The 15,784-nt window shown below is 35.1% G+C and overlaps 1 protein-coding gene across 5 annotated transcripts in view; it reads right to left on the bottom strand.

The window, feature by feature from the left end:
• The window catches only part of AHI1 (Abelson helper integration site 1), a 227,075-nt gene that overhangs the window by 183,490 nt on the left and 27,801 nt on the right, over nt 1-15,784 (bottom strand). For all 5 annotated transcript variants that reach the window (XM_011962111.1, XM_011962110.1, XM_011962109.1 and 2 more), the window contains 5 exons: nt 13,912-13,965; nt 12,130-12,689; nt 9,431-9,612; nt 3,471-3,690; nt 1,693-1,885 (listed from right to left, as the gene is read on the bottom strand). In XM_011962111.1, the coding sequence (XP_011817501.1) occupies nt 1,693-1,885; nt 3,471-3,690; nt 9,431-9,612; nt 12,130-12,689; nt 13,912-13,965 (1,209 nt within the window). The remainder of the gene's footprint in view (nt 1-1,692; nt 1,886-3,470; nt 3,691-9,430; nt 9,613-12,129; nt 12,690-13,911; nt 13,966-15,784) is intronic.

The raw sequence follows: 15,784 nt of genomic DNA, 5'->3' as shown, positions 1-15,784 counted from the left end.
TTACTGGTGCTTATTAAAAGCTCAGCTGCGAAAATGAGACCTTTATAGGAAAAATACTGCTTGAGAATGATACAGACTCCATTCGTCTGTGTTTTCTGGATACCTAAATCTTTTTTTACAGATATAATACATGCTCAGCGAAAACATAATATAAAAAATATATATATGCAAAGTAAAAACAACTTGTAATCCAGACCCATAGATGGCCACTATGTTAATGGTGGCTAAATCTTTTTCTGTGCATTCCTAAACATATGTATGGAACTACAAATCTAATAAATCTAATAATGCTATTTCACAAATTATTTTCATATAACATGTAGTGAATATCTCTTCATGTCAATACATACACATGAATACCATCATGTTAATGACTGCCTACTATTCTTCCATCACAAATACCATAAACTTAACAAAAATTATAACTTATTTAACCATATCTCTTACTGATCTAAATTTAGGTTATTTTATCTCCCTAAAATTTTTGCCATTATAAACAGTGTTGAAATAAATATCATTGCACACACATCTTCGTGGACTTGTCATTTTTTCCTTAAGATAAATACCTAGGAGTAAAATAATGGTTTTAAAGACTTGTGACAGACATTATCAAGTTGTCCTCAATAAACACTTAAAACCTGAGATCAAAAAGTAGTTGCATAGGCAATAACATATTATATGAAAACTTAAGAAGCAACCAAAAGCGTTTATAATACACCAATCTATCCGAAAATTATAACAAATGACAAATTTTGAAGACAAAGAAAAAATTCCTTAAGGTAAAAATTATACCCATTTTTCAACAATAACAGCTTTATGTAAATCACACACAACACAATCACAAATGTAAATATTGGAATATTTGTATCATAAATACAGACAACCTGAAAGTGAAGGATCATAAAAACAAGTAATTCTAAAAAATGAATCTTCAGCACTGGTTATGCCAAGTTACTTGCTGTTCCCATGCTAAACTTCTCCATCTAGCTTACACTGGAAGGGGGGCTTTCTCTACTTTCCTTTGCTTATGGAGACAGAACACATGATAGAGAAAAGAAATGTGGTATTCTAGGTTCAAACTATCTCCAAACACATTTTTTTACACTTAAAATTTGAGTAACTTCGGAGAAATCACTTTTACCCCAAACCTCATTTTTAAGAAAATTATATAATAACTAGTCAGCTCAAAAGCCATCTATTCCATAAAGCTTTCACTGACTTCTCTGACCCACCACTAACCCTTTACATATCAGAAGTTCTACATCATTTTTGGTTACATATGAAATTGCATTAATTAACTGATCTGTGTATATTTATTTATCCAGGTGGTACACATATTCTTAGGGTGTCTGATACAGTTAAATGAGTTTACACTTTGTGAAATGGGTTAAAAATGGAGAAATACATTCATATAGAGTGGATTCATCACTTCATTACAGTTAACAGTCACAGGGTTGTAGTAATTATTAAATGATACAAAGTAGGCAAAATAGTACTCAGCAAATATGCTATCACTGCTTATAAAAGGGTGTCTCACTTGTATTCCACAGCATTCTACAGACACTAAATCCTAGAGATTAAATTCTCACACTACTTTTTTTTGCATTATTGGATTACTAAAAATAATAGCTTATATCTGTGCTATTAAATATTAACTATCATTTAATTTGAATTGCTCCATTCAATTCATACCTCAAAGAACAGGATGACTTTAGGACTCTCATCAGAGTCTCGAAGCAAATAGGGAAAATTTTCATTAAATATAATTTGTTCTTCCCACTCTGGAAGTCTTGATTTTAATTGTTTAAAATCATATGGCTGGGTCATAATAGGAAGAATATAATCCACATTCTCTTTTTCATAGTAAGATGAAACACGCCGTTCACTGTACAAAAAAAGATACTTCCATTAATGCAATTTTTATAATTTTGAGGTGAGAAAAAAAAATATAGTGTATAAGGTGAGGCAACCAGAAATAATGAATTGCCACAATAATAAAAAGGAAAGATTATTTTGATGTCTATCTAGAAACTTACAAATTTTGTAAGACTTAAAAAAGTAACAGTGCATCTTACATTTGTGTACTATCAATCAGTTTCACGTGATTATTTTATTATAGAAATATAAAGTGAGAAGTATGATTATACCTTTGCCATGCAAAGCTGGAATAAACTCCTTCAGAATTTTATAAGAGTTTATAATAAAATAGACATTGCCAGGCACGGTGGCTCACGCCTGTAACCCCAGCACTTTGGGAGGTTGAGGCAGGTGGACTGCTTGAGCTAAGGAGTTCGGGACCAGCCTGGGTAACATGGTGAAACCTCGTTTCTACAAAAAATAGAAAAGAAGTTAGCTGGGCATGGTGGCACAGGTCTGCAATCCCAGCTACTTGGGAATCTGAGGTGGGAGGATCACCTGAGCCCAGGGAGGTTGAGGCTATAGTAAGTTGTGATCGTGCCACCGCACTCCAGCCAGTGAGAGAGAGTGAGATCTTATCATAAAAAAAAAAAGACATAAAATTGATTTTACATTAAAAAAAGGCACAAGACTGTAAACCCCTTGAGCTGTCATATTTTCTTTGCATGCCCTAAGGCAAATGAGTAAGTGAATGGGTTTTTTTTTTTGGACAATCTTCCTGTTTCCATTTCCCACCGGCTTTCCAAACAATTATTTTTTTTTTAATTCTAGTATAAACATGTATTTCATTGTACTTTTCATTTGGGATTTCATAGCTAAGCATGCATTAGCTATAGAAGTAATCTTAGAAAAAACATTAAAGATTCATCTACCTTACTTGAGGCCCAGATAACATTACTTTCAAAAGAAAAATATGAGGTTGGACACTTAAAGCATTTACAAATGCAATATAAAATATTTACAATGCAATTTTATGTCACAAATTATGTCTAGTAAGCTGGTAGAAGCTCTCTACCACTTAAAATGAATTATTCCCTTCCACTTAAAAGTAATCACTGAGTCAGGCACGGTGGTTCATGCCTGTAATCCCAGCACTTTGGGAGGCTGAGGCAGGCAGATTGCCTGAGGTCAGATGTTCGAGATCAGCCTGGCCAAACTCCGCCTCCACTAAAAATACAAAAATTAGCCAGGTGTGGTGGCGGGCACCTGCAATCCCAGCTACTCAGGAGGCTGAGGCAGGAGAATTGCTCGAACTTGGGAGGCAGAGGTTGCAGTGAGCCAAGATTGCACCACTGCATTCCAGTGGGTAACAAAGCAAGACTCCATCCCCCTACAAAAAAAAAAAAAAGTAATTACTGAATTCTATGTTCTCCATTTCTTCTACAACATTCTGATCAACGTCAATGATTGATGAACACCTACAACTAGTAGACTATTCTCTAATACAGATCCTAACTCCATTCCCACTGACTTTCAACTACCAATGGCAGAAAAAAGACTTCTACTGCAGAGTTTCAGTTTCAAGAATTAGCTGTGGAATTAAAAAAAATTACCTATCATCTTTCTTGACATGTTGACCAGTATGTCCATCAACCACATGAATTTTTACCATTGGGTGAGAAATCATAAAATCTGACTTAAGTCTATCAGTTCGGTGAATGTAAACTCCCAGGACAAGGTCATCATCAAGCAAACATTTGGGATAGACTGGGCTATCTCGGCTTGTTATTTCATGAACACCATCACCATCAACATCTTCTTTATCATCTGTAACTACACGCATGGAAAAAAAAAAATCAATGTTATAATTAGTTGTTCCCACAGTTGTATTTACATATAACCTAATCTTTAAGATCTACGATGATTTCACTTTGTTAACAAAGGAACTTCAAGGGGAAAGAAAGAAAAAGCCAGACAACAGCAAACCATAGTCTGAAAGTAAAATACTACATTTGCTAATGCATTAAAAATAAGGTGAGAAATCCTTGTTTATATTTCTCCTAATAAGTAGGAGAAATACAAAAAGAAAAAAAAAAGAGAGTCAAAGTCAGAAAAGTAACTATATCTACGTATTTTCTAAGTGGAACATACATGACTCAACTAGAATTTCTACCTCTGGGTAGGATACAGTAGGATGCAGCAGGTAAACACTTTGGGTAACAACTGGAAAGAGCCAAATAAATTACAAATATCTTATTTTAAATTTTAAAGGCATCAGAAAGTACAGAAACAAGGTATACTAGACAGATTAAAATTCCAGAAAGGGAGAATCAGTCAGAGGTCAGCTGATGGCCTGGCAGCTGCTTCTGTCTCTGGGGACATTTGCTGATTCAGGGTGTGAGCTGAAGATCAGAGTTTGGCTTAAGCAGGTCACTGCCAGGAGAATGAGAAATCAGCAAAACTTTCAGTCATTCCACAGGACTAAAATGATAAAACTGGAGATCTGAGAAGCCTCAAACATGACCAGTTTTTCTCACAAAACTGAATTCTGATGCTATAGGGAAGCTAGAGAGGTAGTGAAATCTCCCAGGCTTGTGGTGCTAGCAGACCAGGATCTGCCAGGGGAAGGGGACCAAAACAAAACAGGCAAAGATGAAGCCCTGGAGGGTGTGGTCAATTTACACTGAGGACCAAGAGCCACTTTTCACCTGGGGTCATCTACCAATTCTGGTCACAGATCTAGGTTGATAATCCAGGTGCGATTTCTGGCAGAAGGTTGCTACTGAGGGACAGAGAAACCAGCAGAGATTCTGGCATGCATGGCAGCGAGAGTGACAAAAAGAGGATACCTGAAGGATGTCTAACATATAGCCAGTCTCCCGCTCAAAGAATTTGCCAAATTTTGAAGTGGCAAATGGCAAGTGGAAAAGCACTGAAGGGCTAAACTGAAACTCCCATCGTATTTTAGGGCTAAAAAATTATTTAGGGCTATGAATTATTAGAGATAAAGAAGGGCACTGCATAATGATAAAAGTGATAACTTGATAAGAGATACAAGAAAAATAAAATCAGAGTGGAAATGTTAATACCTCTCTCAACAGCTGACAGAATAAGCAGACCAAAAAAACTAATAAGAAGAACTGAGCACAATTAAACTTGACCTAACTGACATACAAAGGACACTGCACTCAACATTAGAAACTGCATTCTTTTCAAGTAAGCATGGAATATTTACCAAATCTGACCATAAAATGATCATTAAAAAATGCCTCAATAAACTTAGAGGATTGAAATCATTCATAATGTTATCTGATAACAACGGAAGACAGAAACCAATAAAAGATAACTAGAAAAGCATCTGCTGCCTGAAACTAAGCAACATACTTCTAAATAATGCATGATCAATTAAAACGGAAATTAGAAAATATTTTCTGTTAAATGATAATAAAAAGACACAATACTAACAATTTTAGAGATGCAGGTCAACTAGTACTTTGATGGAAATTTAGTCTTAAATGCATATAAAAGAAGACTGAAATCTTTCTTATAAAATCCAAATTATAAAGTTAGAAATAAGTAGCAAATCAAACCCGAATAAGTACAAAGAAAAATAATATAGTTACAAGAAAAAACTACTAAAATAATACATAAATGTACAATAGAGAAAATCAAAGCTAAAGGTTTTTGAAAAGACTCATAAACTTAAAATCCTAAGACTGATCAAGAATTTGAGAGAAAACAAATTGCCAATCCCACGAATGAAAAAATGGGACAGCCTTTCAGATGCTACAGAAATGAAAATTTGAAAATTTGGATCAAAAACTACAGTCTATCAAATAGCTGAGAAAAGCTTAAAAAAAAGTGAAAAGACTGATAAGAAATTAAATCTTGATCTGTACCAAGACAAGCAAAATTATAAGGCATAAGGACTGAAAAAAAGCAATAAAACTATCATTATTAACATGATTATCATTATCAATATAACTATCATTATTAACATGATTGTATATGTATAAAAATCAAAACAATATAACAATAAACTCTGTTGGCCATGATGGCTCACACCTGTAATCCCAGTAATCTGGGAGGGTGAGGCAGGAGAATTGCTTGAGCCCAGGAGTTTCACACTAGCCTGGAAAATGCAGTGAGACCTTGTCTCTACAAAAAATTAGCCGGGAATGGTGGTGCATGCCTGTAGTACCAGCTACTTAGAAGACTGAGGTGGGAGGATCGCTTGAGCCTGGCAAATGGAGGCTGCTGTAAGCTGAGATCACGCCACTGCACTCCAGCCTGAGTGACAGGCGAGAACCTGTCTCAAAAATAAATAAATAAATAAATAAATAAATAAATAAACTCTTGCAACAAGTGAATTTAGCAAATCAACAGATACAACGTTTAAAAAAATGTAAATACATTTCTACACATATGTACTAGCAACAAATACAAAGCAAAAAAAAAATTTTTTTTGGAGACAGAATCTCACTCTATCGCCCAGGCTGGAGTGCAGTGGCGCGATCTCAGCTCACTGCAAGCTCTGCCTCCTGAGTTCACACATTTTCCTGCCTCAGCCTCCCGAGTAGTTGGGATTACAGGTGCCCGACATCATGCCTGACTAATTTTTTGTATTTTTAGTAGAGACGGGCTTTCATTGTGTTAGGCAGGATGGTCTTGATCGCCTGACTTCATGATCCGCCGGCCTCAGCCTCCCAAAGCACTGGGATTACAGGCGTGAGCCACCACGCCCAGCCAAAATCAAAAAAATTTTAAATGCCATTTACAATATCATTAAGAAACATCAACTCCTAGGAATAAATCTAAGGAGAGATTCTGCTGAAATGTATATTACTGGGATATGTTAAATAAGATGCAAATAAATGGAAGTGCAGACCAAATTCATAGACTGAGAATCAATACTTTGTAAAAATGTCAAGTCTCTTTAGAGAGCTGTTATACTGTGAATCTCTATAGATTCACCCAGTCTAGATCAAAATCACAGCTTGCAAAACAGGATGGGTGTAGGAAGGAAGAGGGAGAATTGAGAAGCTCTTCTAAAATCCATATAGAAATGCAAAGTAAAGAATAGCCTAGGCAATGCAGATGAAAAAGGAAAAAGCTAGAGTACAAGACTAAATAGCAAGACCTATTAAAAATCGACAGTATTTAGACATGTGGTGTTGGTACTGTCTACTGTAAAAGAATAGAGACTATAAAAACTGATCCACACATAAACACAGTCATGTTATTTATGAGAAAAGTGACACTGCCACACAGAGGCAAAAAGACACTCTCTTCAGTAAATGGTACTGGGTCAATTATAATATATATCCACACGAGAAAACGTATCTTGATCACTGCTTCCTAACAAACAAAAACCAATTTCAGATGAACTGCATATATAAATGTGAAAAGTAAAACAGAAACAGTAAAACTTAAAATAAAACTTTTAGAGAAACATCTTCAGAACTTGGGAAAGATTTCTTAAATCACAGAGAGCACTTACCATCAAAGGATAAAAATGGATAAACTGGACTATTAAAAAATTTCTGCTTTTCAAAAGACACCAATGAGAGAGAAATAAACTAGAGTAGGAAGACATTTGCAATATATATGCATGTATGTATATATCTGAGAATAATCTCATATTGGAGTATATAAACTATCATTACAAATCAATTAGAAAAAGACAATACTGTTTTTTAAAAAATGCACAACTTGAATATATTTACAAATGTCAAAACCCAAGTAGTTAATAAACATGAAAACACTCAACTTCACTAGTTACCATGGATATAAAATTAAAGCCAAAATGAATATCATATACATTCCTGAAGAATGAGGAATTTAGTCACTGCCAAGAATGACTAAAACTTTAAAAAACAGTATTACACGTTGGTAAAGATGTGGAGTGACTGCAACTCTCAAACACTGAAAGTGGGTAAACCAACATTCGAAACTGGAAGTAATTATTAAAGCAAAAAACATACATAATCTATGACAGCAACTCTACTCCTAAGAATATGCCCAAGATAAAGGTAAGCATGTGCTTACCAAATACATGACTGCAATGTGAATTACCATTTTACTTATCATTGCCTAAAACTAGAAACAACTCAAATGCCCATCAATAAAATAGGCCAATTAATTGTGGTATACTCACACAATGGATATCTAAATAATACAAAAACAGAATTAAGAATGAATAAACTCAATTGTATGCAAACAACAGTAGTATAAATCTTACAAAACTCATATTGAGTAAAAAAAGCCAGGCACAAAGAGCACAGTATTTATCATTCTATTCATATTAAAGTATAAAAATAAGCAAAAATAAACTCTGTTAGATATCAAGGTAGTGGTTACTCCTATAGGGCAACTAAACGGCAAGGTGATTTTTTTGGGTGCTAATGATGTTCTGTTTCTTAATTCAGATAATGATTTTACAGGTATGTTCAGTTTGTGAAAAAACTTCAAAAATATGTATATAATGCGTATACTGTTTAGTGCTTTATATACAAACATTTAAAACAAATATACTGCTTAGTGCTTTTCTATATATATATACACATATATTATGCTTCAACAAAAGATTTTTAAAATTGAATTATAGAAACCACAAAACATCACTTACATCCTCTAATAAGTACCATAAAATCTAAAACTGCCCATTTTGATCCCAATTTTTTGCCAATCAAATGGAAACTAAAAGACTAAAAAAGGATGTATAAGTAGAAAAGAATATGTAAAGAAAAGTAAGAGAAAACAAACAAGAAAAGGAGAAGACAGAAAGCAACAATGGAAAGAGAAAGTTGAGAAAGGAAAGAGAAGTGGTATTAGGCTGAGGAACTGGGAAGATCCCATGTTTGACAGGATGCAGCCTTAACATCAGAAATGTTTATTGGCTGCTGATCATTTATAGCTTTCAACAACTGAGTCTTAACCATTTAAAGGATGTAAACTCAATGGTTTAAAGAGGAAATCCTCTATGCCACAATAGCAACTACAAAGTCACTATCATTTTAGAGTTGAATTTAAAGTATGTCAAGAATCAGAGAAGGTCAGGCATGGTGGCTCATGCCTGTAATCCCAGCATTTTGGGAGGCTGAGGCAGGTGGATCACTTGAGGTCATGAGTTCAAGACCAGCTTGGCCAACACGGTGAAACCCCGTCTCTACTAAAAATACAAAAAATAGCCGGGTATGGTGGCATGCACCTGTAATCCCAGCTACTCAGGAGGCTGAGGCAGGAGGATCGCTTTAACCTGGGAGGTGGAGGTTACAATGAGCCAAGATCGTGTCACTGCATTCCAGACTGGGAGACAGAGCAAAACACCATCTCAAAAATAAAAAAATAAAAAGAATCAGAGAAGACTCAAGTGATACAAACTCATCCGAGACAAACAGCTACAAATACATGTGTACTTTAATCTAGATGAATCCAAGAAGTAGTACCACATACTCTATATTGAATTATTTTCAAGTATACCCAACAGTTTCAGTTTTTAAGGGCAAAAATTCCTAGAATCACGTTATTGCTACCAACGTACACAATTTTTCACTTAATTTGTATAACAAACCTGCTTTAGTCTTCTTTTTTGTTTTTTTTGGTTTAGGTTTTGTGTCATCTTGCATGCTGCCTTCTGTGTTTTGTTGCATTGAGCTTATTTCATCATCTTGATGAGAATCTGAAGAAACTGGTCTAACTGAAGATTCCTTCTTTTGTTCACCTTCAACTGTGTCACCAGAGATGGTCAATGTACTACAAATATAATCCAAGTATCAGCCATTACAGATATATTATAATAATTATTATTATTCATGATGCAACAGAGTGAACAGTAAATAGGAGCAAAGATAATCCTAAAATCACTACTATTTTTTCTTGAGATGCATATATTTTCCTACACACTAAAATGGTTAGCTGTCAAACAGGTATCATAGGTTGTAACTTCGCAGGGAGTTACATGATTCAACTACAACTGAGCTCTAAACCCCAGGGGAAAGGAAATTGTATTAATATTTTATGAGCAATTGATCTCTCTTTACATAGGACTTATCGAAGCACGCCCACCCTGCTGCCAAGTGAATGACTGATCAACCAATTTTTAAATTACCTTATTTAAAAGTATAAAAGGTATTCTAGGTTTGTTCAGTCTTCAAGAGGCTTCACAAGCACAACTTTTGATTTCTCTTTTTTCTTTTCTTTCTTTTTTTTTCTTACGACTGGGTCTCGCTCTGTCACCCAAGCTGGAGTGCAGTGGTACAATCATAGCTCACTGCTGCCTCAACCTCCCAGGCTCCAGCAATCCTCCCACTTCTGCCTCCCAAACAGCTGGGACTACAGGCACATGCCACCATGCCTGGCTAATTTTTGTACTTTTTGTAGAGATGGAGTTTCACCATATTGCTCAGGCTGAGATTTCTAGGTAAAAATTAATTCCTTGTATTTTCTAGTGGTTGGTGAGTCACTACATTTTCAGAAGGCTATTACTACTAAAATTAAAATCTATATCACACGAACTAGTAAATGGTAAGAAGTAGCAACCCAGAGGCATACTGAGTTTAAAGAAAAACCAACCTACTAACATTTTAATGTATCAAGTTAAAAAAATCTGTATTTAAATAATAAAAAATTAATTTCCAATATATTTAGTCACCTTTCCAAAAAAATGGGTTGAGGAAAATAAGACTAGAGAAATATTTCAAATTAGTCATTCCAGAAAGCCATTCTATTTGATCACCAAACACTGTTCTTTAAGGAGAACAGCTACCCTTTGCACACCACTGTCATGTGTTATTTACAATTCATGAGCCAACCTTATTTCATGTTGACTATGGCTTACCAGTCTACCACAGAGGTGGTAGCTATAAGAAGGAAGATTTATAGTTTACTGTGGTAGGAAGCCTCTAAGATGGACCTTACTGATCCCTACCTCTTCATATTCATGTCTTTGTGTAATCCCCTTTCTTTTCAGTGTGGGCTGGACCTAATTGACTTACTTCTAACAGACAGAATATGATAAAAGTAATGAATGCCATTTATAAGATTAGGTTCCAAAAAGACTGTGACTTCTGTCTTGCTCTCTCTCAGAGCCCTTGGTCTGGAGAAGCAAGTAGCCATATTGTGAGTAGACCACATGGAGGAAGTCCATGTGGCAAGGAACTGGTATACTTGGCCCAAAGCCAGTCAGGACCTGAGGCCTACCAACAGCCACATGAATGAGCTTAGAACTGGATCTTCTAAGGCCTTCTAATAGCTATGTCACTTGACAGATCCTCTCCAAGTCAAGGCTTGAGGTGACTTCAGTCCTGGCTAACATCCTGATTGCAACCTGTGATTGACAGAGACACCCAGCAAAGTCAGTCCCAGATTGCTGGCCCATAGAAACTATGAGACAATAAATGCTTGTCATCCTAAAAGCTGCTAAATTATGGGATAATCTCTTTAATGCATCAACAGATAATACATACTATCACGTCCCTGCAGCAACCTGGATTGCCATATCTTTATTATCACTGGTCACCTAGCTTTTGAAAAGAGGGGAATTATTTTTGGCTGAGGGTTTTAGGGGAAATTGATCCTGAATGCCAAGGAATAATCACATATAGAATGTTCCCACCTCAAACTGTTTCTCTAGAGGAGAACTGCAGGAGGGAACAAAGTTAATTATAGCAGTTAAAAAGCATTTTTATCTTATTGTTTTATCCAAGTAGAGAACATATATATATGTTCATTTAAACTCATACTCTATATACAAGTACATACATATATAAGCATCATAGAGAGAAAAAGATTAGAATACCAAATTGCCAACAGCGATTATCTTTGAATAGTTTTTCTACAATGAGTTAATGTTATTTGTGTAAGAAAAAAAGCTGCATTTATATATCCAAACAGGTATTTGTAACTCAAAAAAGGGGAAGTAATTAGGTTGCTATTACTTTGAAAGCAGATGTAAGTGAGTAGTTCAGGGTAGAGACAAGGTTCTGGCTCAGCCTCTTACTAGTTCTGTACTTCAGTTGCCTCATCAGCAAGATAGGAAGAATATTACTTTTCCTCATAAGATTGTCATAAGAAATAAATGAGTTAATTCTTGTAAAGCACCTAGTACATAGTAAGGTGCTACGTAAAAGCTAGGTGTTCTTATCTTAGTGGCAATGTCTCCAAATAAAAGCCTAAAAATGTTCTTTGTTAAACCACAGATAATATTCAAACCCTGAAAATAATAGAGTGTTTTTCTAAGAGGATATTTTACATTTATCAATGTAAAAATACCTTGTTTCAGCTTTAGAGAGGACTGGAACTTTCTTTTTCTTTTTCTTTTTTTCACTGCTTGATTTGTCATCATGGAATAAAGTATCTGAGGGAAAGTAAGTCAACTGCTCTTTCAGTTTTTTTCTTATTTTCTTCTTAATCTCCTTTGCCATTTCTTCAGTTACATGGCGCTGATATGCTTGCATCAGTTCTTCGTCCCCTTCTAAATCATTCTCTTCTCTTCCCTCATTTGCCTTCTCACTTTTCTGATGATCAATGCCTGGCTGTGGCTTTGTATGCGCTTTCTGGTGTGTAGAATCAACTTCCTTCTCAGGAGTTTCCAGTTTCATGTCTTGTGTAGTCAACTGGGGCACCGTCTTTACCACCTTTTTATTTGGCTTTCCTTGTTTGTCTTCCTCTACACTAACATCATCATCAGGATTTTCAGTTGCTGACTGTGTGTTCCTCAATTTGTTTTTAGCGACTCTCGTGGTCTTCTTCAGGTTGTTAGTGTTAGTAGCACTTACATCATCACTTGTAGTTTCTTTAATATGGAGAAGATTGCTTCTAACAGTGTCAGGCTACGAAAAGAAGACATGAAAACAAAGTTTCAGTTACGCATAGATTAGTTATATAAAGAAAAACCTAATAATTCGTGTTTGACAATGTGGAATTATTGGGAGGATTATTTAGTTTTTCACCTGGACACAGTGATACTATTTTAGAGCATTTGAGTACTCTCATAATTTATGCTTCCAGAATTTGATAAGCAATCTCTGAATGTAACTTCAGATGAAATGAGTTAATTGACATAGGAAAAAAGTACTTAAGGACCTTTAAGAAGTGAATTAATTGCTCAAATCTCAAATGCTATCTTCCTCATACATATTTTCCTCATGATATACACTCTAATATAATTAATAGATACTTGAGAAATTGCCAAAAGAGCCATTGAATTGACATTTCAGCTAACCCAATAGGAAATACACATGGGTCATTTATTTTGCTTCATAATTACACTGTAAAACCAAAAGTCTACAGCTCTAAGATCACCCTACACTAAATCTAAGTATATCACTAGAATGCTGCTAAATATTACATATTAAGTTAAATCCAGTGACAGACTAAGCACAATCTTGTACCTCTTTCCCCAATTAAAGTTATTTATAATGAGATATATTTTTAATAGAAAAAATAAATAAGGATAAGAGTCAAGAAATATAAGGAGGAGGAGGGGATAAACTAGATAGACCAAAGGATGACCAATCAAGGAGCTGGGATCAACAGCTCTGCTTCCCATTTCCATTTGTGCTGACTTTCACCCACGGATTAATAAGCATGGCAGCACAGAGAGAAAGGGCAGTATGCTTCAGGTAGGTACAATTCTCATAAACTGCAGAGGCAGACCATGTTAAAAACAACCAACAAGGAACAGAACAGACATTCTCAAATATAAAGATGGCTTGACAACGGAAAATTAACAAACACTAAAGGAAGGTAGCACAATGAAGGAAAGCCACCAAATCAAACACAATAAATAAATGAACACCAAAGGAAAATACATATCTTAAATAAGAATTTTAAATAAGTATAATTAATATTAATAAAGAAATGCAAAAGCATACTGGACCAAGAAAATCCAACTGTTGATATCAAAATAAAATTCTGAATAATAGAAATAAAAGTTTAACAGATGTGTTGAAAAACAGAATGGACAAAAACCATTGCTGACTGTACGTTCCTCAATGTGTTTTTAGTGACTCTCATGCTCTTCTTCAGGCTGTTAGTGTCAGCAGTACTTACATCATCACTTGTAGTTTCTTTAATACAGTGAGGATTGCTTCTAATAGTGTCAGGCTAAAAAAGAAGACATAATAACAAAGTTTCAGCTAAGCGTAGATTGGTTGTATAAAGAAAAACTCAATAATTAATGTTCAACAATGTGTAATTATTGGGAAGATTATTTAGTTTTTTACATGGACATAGTGATACTATTTTAGAGCACTTGCTGAGTACTCTCATAATTTATGCTTCCAGAATTTCATTAATAATCTCTGAATATAACTTCAGATTAACAATTTGGACTAACACTTTGGATTCATTTTGCTGTGCAGAATGTTACACTGTAATGTATGAATGTTACATGTTAACATTTGGTGCTACAAGATGAATCTAAAATCAAAATGGAGAAATGTGCCAGAAATGAATAAACTTAACAATATATACTGGAGTTTGACCTTTGAAACTCCCCATATTTTAAAAGTAGTTAAAAAATATCCAGTGTATATAAAAAGGTGATTTTAAAAATGCTGAAAGAACTAGTTTCCCAATATATATCTAAAATCTTACCATCTCTAAGACTCTTTTGCTCACCTAAAATATGTTTCCAAATTCTATCTGTTCTTTGAGGGCAAATTATGATGCCATAGGCTCCAAAAAAACTTCACCAATCAAATCTAATAAAAATAACATTTCTCTTTTTAAAAAAAGTTTATTTTCACATGTTCTGTTTTAGAAGCAATATTTATTTTTAAATTGTAAAAATAAATAAATAAATAAGGAAAAAACCCACAAAATACACACACACACACACAAAACCCAAAGCTAGCAGAAGACAAGAAATAACCAAGATCAGAGCAGAAATGAAGGATACAGAGACACAAAAAAACCCTTCAAAAAATCAGTGAGGCTGGGCATGCTGGCTCACGCCTGTAATCCCAGCAGCTTGGGAGGCTGAGGCAGGTGGATCACATGAGGTCAGGAGTTCGAGATCAGCCTGGCCAACATGGTGAAACCCTATCTCTATCAAAAATACAAAAATTAGCCAGGCATGATGGTGCACACCTGTAATCTCAGCTACTTGGGAGGTTGAGACACAAGAATCACTTTAGAATCAAAGAGACACAATAAAAAATGATACAGAGGATATCCCTATTGACCCACAGAAATGCAGACAACCAACAGAGAATACTATAAACACCTCTATGCAAATAAACTAGAAAAACTAGAAGAAATGGATAAATTGCTGGACACATACACCCTCCCAACACTGAACCAGGAAGAAGTTGAATCCCTGAATAGACTAATATACAAGTCCTGAAACTGAGGCAGTAATAAATAGCCTACAAACAACCAATCAAAAAAAGCCCAGGACCAGATGGATTTACAGCTGAATTCTACCAGAGGTACAAAACGGAACAGGTACCATTTCTACTGAAACTATTTCAAACAATTGAAAAGGAGGGGCTACTCCCTAACTAATTTTATGAGGCCAGCATCATCCTGATACCAAAACCTGGCAGAGACACAACAAAGAAAGAAAAAAACGTTAAGGCCAATATCCCTGACGAACATCGATGCAAAAATCCTCAATAAAATACTGGGAACCAAATCCAGCAGCACATCAAAAAACTTATCCACCACCATCAAGTCGGCTTCATCAACGGGATGCAAGGCTGGTTCAACACACGCAAATCAATAAACACAATTCATCACATGAACAGAACTAAAGACAAAAACCATATGATTATCTGAATAGACACAGGAAAAGGTCTTCGATAAAATTCAACATTCAATAAACAAGGTACTTACGGGAACATACTTCAAAATAAGAGCCATTTATGACAAATCCACAGCCATACCGCCCAAAGTAATTTATAGATCCTATGCTATTCTT

Source organism: Colobus angolensis, unplaced genomic scaffold (assembly GCF_000951035.1).
Source record: "Colobus angolensis palliatus isolate OR3802 unplaced genomic scaffold, Cang.pa_1.0 Scaffold58, whole genome shotgun sequence".
NCBI classification, from domain to species: domain Eukaryota; kingdom Metazoa; phylum Chordata; class Mammalia; order Primates; family Cercopithecidae; genus Colobus; species Colobus angolensis.
Note: the sequence above shows the minus strand (reverse complement) of the source record. Positions and strands in the feature narration are given on the sequence as shown.